Source organism: Priapulus caudatus, unplaced genomic scaffold, assembly GCF_000485595.1.
Source record: "Priapulus caudatus unplaced genomic scaffold, Priapulus_caudatus-5.0.1 Scaffold140, whole genome shotgun sequence".
Classification (NCBI taxonomy): Eukaryota; Metazoa; Priapulida; class Priapulimorpha; order Priapulimorphida; family Priapulidae; genus Priapulus; species Priapulus caudatus.
In genome coordinates this window covers 389,579-401,336 of record NW_014577201.1, presented here as the reverse complement: position 1 = coordinate 401,336, position 11,758 = coordinate 389,579, and the positions used below count along the sequence as shown (strand labels likewise).

General features: G+C 40.9%; 1 protein-coding gene across 1 annotated transcript in view; it reads left to right on the top strand.

The window, feature by feature from the left end:
• LOC106806076 (gonadotropin-releasing hormone II receptor-like) overlaps nt 1–11,758 on the top strand; it is a 21,841-nt gene that overhangs the window by 9,026 nt on the left and 1,057 nt on the right. The window contains exon 2 of the mRNA XM_014807923.1: nt 4,346–4,565. Within this exon, the coding sequence (XP_014663409.1) occupies nt 4,346–4,565 (220 nt within the window). The remainder of the gene's footprint in view (nt 1–4,345; nt 4,566–11,758) is intronic.

Below are 11,758 nucleotides of genomic sequence, written 5' to 3'. Positions count from 1 at the left end.
TGTGTGTGTGTGTGTGTGTGTGTGTGTGTGTGTGTGTGTGTGTGTGTGTGTGTGTGTGTGTGTGTGTGTGTGTGTGTGTGTGTGTATGTGTGGGGGGGGGGTCACGTGTTCCCGTCTCTTCTTCACTAGCGCAAGAAACGGGCGCGGGGTCGACGATAAACTGTCGGCATTATAAAGCAGATGTTCATGCATGACGACACTGTAATAACACAAACTACGTCATAGATTTGGCAGGCACATTGCGCAACCATTGGCCTCGTTGATCCATCGGCGTGCACATTGAGATGACGCGATGATAAAAATATTCGAAAAGACCGAAATGTCTGCTGTAAACGAAGACAGAAACATATGCGAACGTTTTTGTTGTGTTACATTAAAACTCTGTTACCAACGCGGTGAGCCACGTTATGCGGCACTAGGTAAATCACGAGATGGCGCAAGAATAATGTTATTAATTCTCTGCCCATTAGCCGGTCCAAACTACAGCCCAAGTAGTTTTCTGCGAATTATACTGTGGTGATATACCGCTGCTTCTCACATTGCAGCCCCAGCTAAATATGGTCCAACTGGTTAGTACCGGATCACTACTGTAAATGTGTTCGTGTCGATGCGAGGTCCATCCGTTACTGTTGCTACCCATGTAGCGGCTTTGTTTACTGCATGATTCATCAGCAATCAACGACTGCCAACGTATAGATGTGTGTGATGACTGCCAGAGTGTTTTATGAACGCGGTGGTTCTTCTATTGTTTCCATTCTCATATTAGTGGGGCAGATAACATTGTATGACAATCTGAATGATTTTTTCACCTAATCTGCCCTACTATATTGTTCTATTTTCCTATTGCTGAAAACGTGCCTGCTATTCTACGAAGGTCATTCGAGCAACGAGGGATTCACTGCTCGTAATTGTGAAAGCCAGGTTTTTTTGCAATTTGAGAAAAAACTCATAGTCCTTGCCGCTAACAAGCGAAGCACGGCACCTATCGTCAAATATCAAACGATCATTAGTTGAAAATTCTGAGTTCTTAATACTGATGCCTAATCGCACAATAAACATAATTACAATATATATATATGTATTACATTATATGAAATATTCCTGTAATGACGAAATTGTTCCAAAACAGTTCTAAATACTGATGCCTAATCGCACAATGAACATAATCACTATATATATATATATATATATATATATATATATATTACATTATATGAGATATTCCTGTAAAAACGAAATTGTTTGTTTGCGTTTGATTTTAGTTCTTTTGCTAATATCTGCATGATCATTCATGCAGAGTCGATCCATGTAACTTAACAGCCACGAAATACTGGCCAATTCTACTGACTTAATTAACACAATTTAGTCTGAATTGTAAACAATTAATGCTATTCGAGCCCCCGTAGCCGTCAAAAGACCAGATTCAAAACTTGCCGCGTGTATGTAAAGGATACTCGTAACCACCGCAGAATAACGTGCGCGTATCAGGAAACGATAAAATTTATTTCTGTAAATGAAAATTTACATTGCACATGTCACCCTAACGTGATCGCGGTTATCGGAAATAGTTGGTCGTCGATCGAAAGGCTTCTTTCTGGCGACTGTTGATGTAATAGCCGAAAGGTTATTCAAGGTGACTTGAGTGTAGTATTGCAACACTATCTAATATATATTTGAGTTCGTATGTATGTATGTATGTATGTATGTGTATGTATCTTCCCTATAGGCGGCCAAACCGCCCAAGCGATCTGGATGCAATTTTCACACGGCCATCTGTTATACCCGGGGAGTGTTCCTAGATGGAAAAAATCTGTCAAACCGTCAAACTCACCGAAAAATCCGTGAAAAACCCGTCAATTCGTCAATCTTCACACAATGTTAGCACTCACTGTACAGTGCTGCCACACACACATTTCTTGCCCTCACCTCATGATCTCATCAGCTGCTGGTATTGTGAAACCGAAACCGAAATCAATACTAAAACAGAGCATAACCAGGACCAGTTCAGAGGTACTACTCACTCTGAGTTCAGAGTCAGTTCAGATGCTACGATCTCAGAATGCATTGTACCATTCCAAAGCTATGCTTTTTCTGATTCAATACAAAAATTTCTTAATTTCAATGTGCATGGTTGCGCGCCAAGCATTCACTAGACAATATCCAGTGGACACAGACCCCACTCGCTGGCCTGTCTCTATCTATACTATATATATAATTTCTTTTATTCGTGGTACGATCTCACAATGGATAGCTGTACGTGGGAAGCTCAAGAGTTGGATACGCCAGGAATCTCTACATATTTGCACCAGAGAATAACACGAAAAACATTGTTTATCAAGAGGCTTTGAAATGAAAAGTCCAACCCATTCGTACATGCTGTTATATAATAATCACTTTTTGTCATTTACACCATATTACTATTATGTCCCAGGGGTTCTAAGTTGGGTTGTGCTGTCATATAAATGTCATACGTAACAGTTTTTTTCCATGCTTATTATCTTATTAGACTGATTTCTAAATATTGATATTGTGTGCAATGTTATTGTCGATTTTTACCCAATGTTCCTATTGCGTCCCATTATTAGTAGTATGAATTAGTAGCACGATTTTACCCAGCGCAGCGGGTACCCGCCAGCTTTAGTTCTCAATATTATTATTTGATGTTCGTATGTATGTACTGTATGTATGTATGTATTATTTATTTATGTATGTAGTGTTATGTACTCGATGTATGTATGTATGTATGTACGTATGTATGGTATGTCATGTATGTATGTATGTATGTCACTGTATGTATGTATGTATTGTACTGTTACTCGCCCTATTGTATGTATGTATGTCTTATGTATGCTAATGTATGTATATGTATGTTATTGTATGATGTATGGTATTGTATGGTACTGTATGTATGTATGCCTCATGTATGTATGTACTGTCTGTTATTTTCCCTATAGGCTGCCAAACCGCCCAAGCGATCTGGATTGCAATTTTCGCGCAGGGCATCTCTGTTATACCCGGGGAGTGTTCCTAGATGGAAAAAACCTGTCAAACTCACCGAGAAAATCCGTGAATATTCGCCGCTCAATTCCTGAATCTTCACACAATGTCAGCACTCACTGTACAGTGCTGCCACACAGAGAAAAATCGATTCCCTCACCTCATCCGGCTGCTGGTATTGTGAAACCGAAACTAATACTAAAACACACCACAACCAGCACCAGTTTCACCAGTTCAGAGGTACTACTCACTCATCTCAGAGGTTCAGTTCAGATGCTACGATCTCACAATGCATTGTACCATTCGAAAGCTATGCAGTTTCTGATTCAGTAGGAAAATTTCTTCATTTCAATGTGCATGGTTGCGTGTCTCTATCTATACTATGAGCAGCTAATATGTCATTATTAGCTCCTGATACTATATTCCTTTTATTCATGGTACGATCTGACAATGGACAGCTGTACGTGGGCAGCTCAAGAGCTGGAGACGCCAGCAATCTCTACATATTTGCACCAGAGAATAAGACGGAAAACATTCTTTATCAAGAGGCTTTCAAATGAAAAGTCCAACCCATTCCTACATGCTCTTATAATAACTTTTTGTCATTTACACCATATTACTATTATGTCCCAGGGGTTCTAAGTTCGGTTGTGCTGTCATATAAATGTCATACGTAACAGTTTTTTACGTTTTTCCCATGCTTATTATCTTATTACACTCATTTCTAAATATTAATATTGTCTGCAATGTTATTGTCGATTTTTACCCAATGTTCCTATTCTGTCCCATTATTAGCACTATATGCGGGTACCCGCAGCTAGTATACGTATAAGTCACTACTTGAAATATTGTTTGTTTAATATCGCGGAGCGAGAGACAACAACAACACGGCAAGCGTAGTTTGTATGAAGACGTTGTATTTTGACGATCAATACAATATGCACAATAAGTTGTCTATACACAGCTAGCCGTCACGTATCAGCACTCCCCCTTCTGTACTTCTATTGACTCTTGAATGTATGAACTCTGAACAACTTGAAGATTGAATTGCCCTCGCCACATTGTAATGAGCATCCCGTATTTCGCTTCGTGGTTCACCTCTGAGCTTTTAAGACCCCCCCATCCCTCCACTTGACTCGTACGCGTGTTTCGTGGCTGTATTTCACCCAAACGACTTCCGGCGACTCATCCGCAGATGGTTGCAATAATAAAGTGGTAGCCGTGTTTCACGCATCGAATAATTGCCGACACTCCAACACAGCTGTGGTCATCACACGCGCTCTCTGCCGCCCATCAGAGTCGTAACGTTCGGCCACAGAAGATTTACCGCTTTTTTCTCTTCACGCAGGCGTACATCTTCCGCAGTCTGCAGGCGCCGTTCGACAACGACTTCTACCAGTGTACTACGATGGGCGTCTACACAGAGGAATGGCAGGAGAGGCTGTACACAATCGCCAGTCTCGTCACACTCTTTCTGCTGCCGCTGCTGATCATAGCCGTCTCTTACTTGATGATATTCTACACAATCGCCGTAAAGGCAAACAACAACTTGACAGCGAAAGGCGAAGGTGAGCGAGTTGTGTGCCTCGAGCGCACGCGCATTGCGCGTACATGCAATTCCACTTGTATGTTGATGTAAACGCGCTGAATATATCGATGAGAATCAATGGAATGAAATAAAACATAAATTACAATTAAGTGAGCGAATCAGCGGATAGCCATTTGTTAATAACAGATAAGGCCAATGACAGCTCCGAAAAGCAGCTCAGCAGATGGAGAGAAACCGAAATCTAGCAAGCAAATAAACAAATATCTGAGCCACGGCTGGAAAGAAGAGATGGAATTAGAGAGAGAGAGAATGCGAGCAGGATATAGAAATAGAGATAGATAGTTAGATAAAGAGTGAGAGAGGGAGAGAAAGGAACATGACCGAAATAGGTATATATAAATAGTCATGTAGGCGCGCGAATGTTGCGGCTTTTCGCTAAACCCTTTCGCTGGTTTACTACGTTTGGAAAATTCTTATATAAAACTCTTTCCGTATTCTTATCCGTTTTCTCTGGGCGCTCAGCCCGACTCGCCAGCGCATGCGCGTATCGTAATCCCGGCCTTCCCCGCAGATGCAACAGGACAGACAGATGCAAAAATTCTTATTCGCAAAATAATTATACGGTCAGATAAAACTCGCTCAAGATCTGATATTTGACGGTTTACGCATCATTCACTGAATCCCCGTGGCCAACTTAAGGTAGAACCCATAGAAATAATATACTAGCTAGACTAGTGTCTCTATATATTTCTATGGTATAAACACTATAGTGGCAAGATGTACTATTATGCTATTTCACTGCTACCGTCACCAGGACGCTGATCATTAACTCACGGCATACAAATATCACATGTAATCATACACGGGGGCATTTTTCGTCTTCATTATGCCTTGTCTTTCTGCACGCCTGCTGGGTGATTGTTCATGACGTTTTTGTGATGGCGCTTGTCAATACAGTAATTATGTACAAGTAACACGATGTGCTGGCAAAATGGCTCAATATGATACACATATGACGTATGACGGCTCGATATGACGTACATTTTCGCTTAGCTACGCGAGCTCTGCTCACTAAAGTAGCATGCATGGTCATAGTCATAGCTACCGGGATGACACCGAAGTTTCTTCTCATAATTTAGCATTTTATTAACTAACATGCAGAAGTATTTTCCGCCATGTTTACGACCTTGAAAACCTAAACATGATATGGGATTCCTTAACGCGAACCAAACTTTTCAATACGTTATTATGTCACTAGAAATGCACTCGAGCGAATATTTTTCAATATATTGTGATAATAATTACTAGAAGATGGTAAGTGGTGCGTAATGTACGCGGCGGAAGCCCCCTTGATATTAATAAAATACGTGTGAAACTCCATCCTTATCAACTAAATAATTTCAGGAACACTTTTTGCTATATATCACGATTTCTTTGATGACAAATTAATTAAAGGGTGAATTAACTGGCCGTATACAGGGCATAATTATTCTGTTATCAAAACTATTCGCAAATTCCGCGTGAGCAAATTTTAGCCACCGGAGAATCGACCGCGTGGAGGACAAATGCTTATACGGGCAGATGCTTTAGCGAGAGATTTTGTAATTACGTGGAAAACTGCGACTCGAGTTACGAGACTCAATAAACGCATTAGTGTGAGGCTCGGCGACAAGGAAAATGCGTTATTTTTAACTTTTACGCGCCACGAAAATAAACCCATGTTTTGTTTCGCGACTTCCGTAACACAATCAAACATGCCCACAAGCAAACTGTTAAGTCACAACAAAAGAAGTCAGACGTAATTGCTGGGTACTTGCAACCTAATGGAATTAGAAACTAAATAAAGATTACTGTATTAGATTGTTAGAACCGTAATGCACAGATGTGGGCTGAAGCCGTGGGGTAAGTATCTCCCGCTTGCTTTTTTATCCCTCCTACCGCGCACACACAACGAGGCACGTATGCGCGCACGCACGACACATCTACCAATTATTGCGTGTAGGCATGGAAAGCGAGCGAGCGCACAGGCAAGAAGGAATTAATAGCGATACAGGGAGACGAGCGTACGATTGTGAGAGACGTATGGTGGGAGACAAAAAGCGAAAGCGATAGGGGATCATTAAGAAGACAGGTATAGATAATATAGACATATAGACACATACATGTATTGACAAAAAGTATATATACATGTGTCACTTCGAGAAAGCTAGAGCGTGAGCTTTTCAGTACGGGTAAAGAATGCGAGAAAGTATTGATATAACAGAAAAAATCCCAAAAGGCAAAAACCAGTATAGCAAATAGGTATTGTATAAACATTCCGTCTACGTCCGGTTAAACGGTTCCCCTACATCCGTTAAATCAGGAATATAATTGTCAGTGTGCTCTTGGTTAAATACACAAAAATCTGCGTGAACTAATATCTACATAGAGCCAATTAAGGCAAATGCAAAAGAATCTTCTTGATCGGCTTATACCTGTCCTCAATGAGAAAAACTGACTGCACGAAAAAACTCACAATTGATCAACGCATCAAGGCGCCGGCAGCATGCAGCACAGGAGTTCATATACAGGTCAGGACGAACATGAGAACTACGACAGCACAATATTCCTAAAATTCAATCTGATGAGATATAAGCTATATTGGAATATATGGGGGGGGGCGCTTAGTGGGAGCTAGTAATCTGACAAGCTCTTTGGAACTACGTCGCGTAAATAATACTCGCCTAACCTAACCTATGAGCGACAATTCTAGATAAAACAGACGTGGCGCATAAACGTGCGTCACTCACGCACAACAGGTCCGCGGGCATCACCTAAATTACGCCGGATTGGCGCTCCTAAAATGCACTCCTGAAACATCCAGCTTTTAGACGATTTGACATGTCACGCGTTATTTAATCATGCACGAATAACAATATACTTTTGTATTGAAGTTTCCTGCTGCGTGCACGGAAGCATAATGTTAATGCTTTATACTTATAATAATTAATAACCATTTAATCATTATTTACTCATGATCATTTATCACAATCAATTATCATTTAATTATTATTAATCATTATTAATTATTAATGCTTTGTTAATCTCTAATTCTTAAATCTTTAATATTATTAATTAATTAATTTTTTATCATTCTCTAATATTATCCTTGATTCACTTTCTAATCCCCTTTTATTATTTCGTAATCTTTAATTTGTTTAATGCTTAACGTCTAATGCTTAGTGTTGGTCATCATCAACGATTATAAAAATACGCGGTAAGGCTTGTGTTTCCTTATGGGAATTTAGTTAATTAAATTATTTTTGGTACGGATTGCTTTAATACTTTCGTGTATCGCATGTCACCTGTGTCACTGAACGCTACACAATAAATTCAGGTGATTAGCGGCATACGAATTTAATAAAGTAACCTGTTCGAAAGAATCGCGTTAATTTAGCGTACGTGGGTAATTTTACGTGCTGCGTCGCCAATTATTTTAAATAAACGAAATATGCGTAGAATATGTTGAACTTGATTTTGTATCCGTATTCTACCGTAAAATAGCGAGTCGCACAAACACTATTTTTTGAAGTGCAAATTGTTTCGTAAGCATATAGACACATCGCATGAGTAAAAATCAACGGAATTAGATTGCGGCTGCGAGATAACTTTTCCCCGTACCTTAACGGTCCGGCGCACGATAGCTATGCCGCGAAACGCCACCTGTAGGCTGCATCGCCACTTATTTCCTCGTATCTTTCTAGTTTGTCGATATACAAAGGTCTTTTTCGATCTAAGATGGCGAGCGCCTCGAGATCCGGCGATCCATCAAGGCAGTAACCAGATGAGACGGGATACTAGAGAAGCGTTGCCGAAAGGAGGTGTTGACCCGAAGTGCTGAGCGCAGATCTTGCGCGCCAGTTCCGCGGCAAGGCGCACGCGACCGCGGGAACGTCCTACGACAGTATGCAGCGCTGGCAGCTATGGACCGTGCGCCGAATGCTTAGGCCGGCGCACGCATCCATAGCTGCCAGCGGAACCGTCCACAATTTTAGTGGGGGACACAGAGGGCGACATTTGACGTGAACAGGTTCATTGTTATAAAAACATAATGTCTCTGTTCGTAACGAGCTGGCTCCGCGGAAATCTCACAGAAAGACTGACGAAATTTTCGCGTTCGCGACCATTGCCAGTAATGGAAATTGGCTGCAAGGACCAAGGCTATATAGACTGGACTCGCTCCACACTCGATTATCCCATCGAGTGACTAAGCTAAGCCGAGAGGTGGAAGCGAGTGCCTGTCTTGGGCTATAGGCGGCGCGCAGGCGCGCACTGCTTTCCAACTCCCGTACGAGCCTCGCCATTGGAACGTTTGCAAAAACGTTGCAGTGTTGCGGCTGACAGCCATTTCCATTACTGGGCAAGGTTCGCGAACGCAAGAATTTCGTCAGTCTTTGTGTGATTTCGCATGACACGAGCTCGGTTACGAACAGAGACATTATGTTTTTATAACAGTGAACACTGTTGTTCAAGAGGAAACAAAGATGGAAGCTGTTGAATGTGTATTCGTGCTGTGAAAGTTCAAATGAAGTGAGCGTCGAGCGAATTTTGGCAGCACGCTTTCCTACCTGCTATATATATTAGATGTAAGCGTGGCAACAGTACGCGCCGCGAGAGCAATGGCAGCCGGCAGCGTACGTTGGACGTAGGATTTCACGGAATTTACAGGAAACTCGGCAATAATAGGTCAAAGAGAGTAGGCCTATGTAAGAAACATGAAGAAGTTGGTAGTAAATAGATTTCGTATTTAGTTAGCATTATATTTATTATATTTAGTAGGAGTACTAGTAACACTAATAGGAGTCGTCATTATTAATATTAGTAACTTACTAGTACCGGTAACACAGTTTGTCATTATTACTATTACTATTAGCTCCTGTAGTAACTAGTACTAGTACTAGTACTAGTCCTGGTACTTAGTAAGTACTAGTAGTACTTACTAGTAATTATGTAACATGTACTTGTAGTAATAGAAGTATTCGTAGTTGTGGATACAATTCGATGCTCGCATTGGGGATCGTGTTAGATATCAATATATAATAGGTGCCTGTAGAATCACGAAGCTGTACGAGTCGGAGCACTCCGGAATTTCACGTGAATTCTTACGGAACACTTACAGTTCAAGCTTCCCACTGTGACTGTTCACAGTTTAGGCACTTCTGCCACCATGTTGAAATCTTTAGTTTGATGAGGAGTGTAACTATGCAGAGATACAATAGCAGATAAGAGTGACAATGAAACTAACTGTAAACTGGATTTATTCGAATAGCGAAGACATGTTGTATTGTTCCTATATATCGGATCTCTTTAACTCAGCCCAGTCACACGCTACGCATGACGCTATAGATTGTTACAATGTGAACAAAAAACTCCGTTATTACAGCAAAGAAAGCGGCGCCTAGTAGCGAACAAAGAATTGGGAGCATTTCTAGCCAGTCTCACACTAACTGGGTAGTGCGATCCTCGTGCAATGGCAGAACTGCTCAATTCAGCAAAAGCCGGCTTCAAGCTACTCCTAGGAAGGACCTTGAGTAATGGGGTTGGGAAGAGGGCAGCGAAGTTGCAAAAGTGCGCCGCTAGGGCGGCGTTTGAGCGCTTCGCGCGGATATCCGGCTGCAGATCGTCGAGCACTACTTTGCTTGCACCGAGATGCGATTTATTGGGCGGGGCAGGGACGAGTAGTAGCTGTTTCTGAAATTCTGCATGGCTCTCACTCAAAAGCTACACGTGATAACATGAAGTTATTTTGCAGGTATTAAGAACATAATCGTTACTTGAAGAAACAACCAACATGAAAACTCTAATTCTCGAGATGTGACTGAATTACACCCCAAAAAAGTAATGACTCAAAAACTTGCCCCGATTACGGACAATAATATGTTGTTATACGCTAGCATTGTTACACTGACTTATAAAATAAAGGTAGATTCTGATTTTATATATATGCGTGAGCCATCAAATTCGAAGACAACCACAACATTGCGCGGCTATTCCTAGCTAAAGCACTGATTAAGTAAGTGTATATAACCTCATTCAATGGCTAATATGAGTCCTTATACCAGATGCATACTATGGCTGCAGCGCTAACCGTCGTGCCTGTTCAATACCACCATAACGCTGCAACATTTGATATGCAATTCTACTCCAAAGGCTCAATCTTCGCTCAGGGCCAAAAGCGCATTTCTGCGAGCTCCCGTGTAAAGCACCGCGGGGTCACTTTACTATAACTTCACACGACGTGCCAGTATCGCATATCCTCTGGATCATTTAGCAGAGCACAAATGATATGCAAAGTTGAGACGCGTTTTACGACGCATGGGGAATGCTCTATTACCCATGTCTCCTGTGCACACGCCTATCAGAAAAAAACAGCATCCTCGTCAATTCATACAAAGTGAACAATTTAATACAATATAAACAAATATTCGAATGCATACCTAACTCAATCATAAGCTACGACGGAAACGACATCTGTACTGACATACGGAATAATTAGATGCGCATAACTGAATAATTATAAACCCACTTCAAATGCTTGAAAAGAAGTTGCCCTCTAGATTCCACATATAGTCCAATATTTTTAGCTAAAACCCGGACATTTGTCAAAACAAGCTGAATTTTTCAGGATAGGTTCAGAAAAAGGTGTAGAATAACATACTAAAAGTCCCCGGAAATCCCCCCTGTGCGTTTTCCAGAATCCAAGATGGCGTCCAAAATTGCCCCCATTTAGGGTTTTTCCAATAACTCTGGCTCCAGTCGAGCTAGAAACATGAATTAAATGTCTAATTACATGTTTTAATGCCCAAGAAATCTACTTAGGTACTTTTTGTGAAGTTTCAAGTGATGCAAGTACCCTAAGCCAAGATGATAGCGATAGGCGATCCCTTACACTCTACCCCCGCCAAACATCCCATGAATTTTTCCACAACTTAAACAATATAAAATCAATAACAAGTGCTTCCAAACGTACATCATGAACATTGTTGTATATTTAGCCATATACCTAGAAAAGCTACATTCAACTGTTAAAATATCTATCAAAACATTCAAATATAATCAACCCTTCAAATACTGAGAGCAGCATGACACGTACACATAATATCAGGAGTAAGGTAATATAGGATCCTATAGGATAATAATAGGATATAGGATAATAGGATAATAATAGGATAT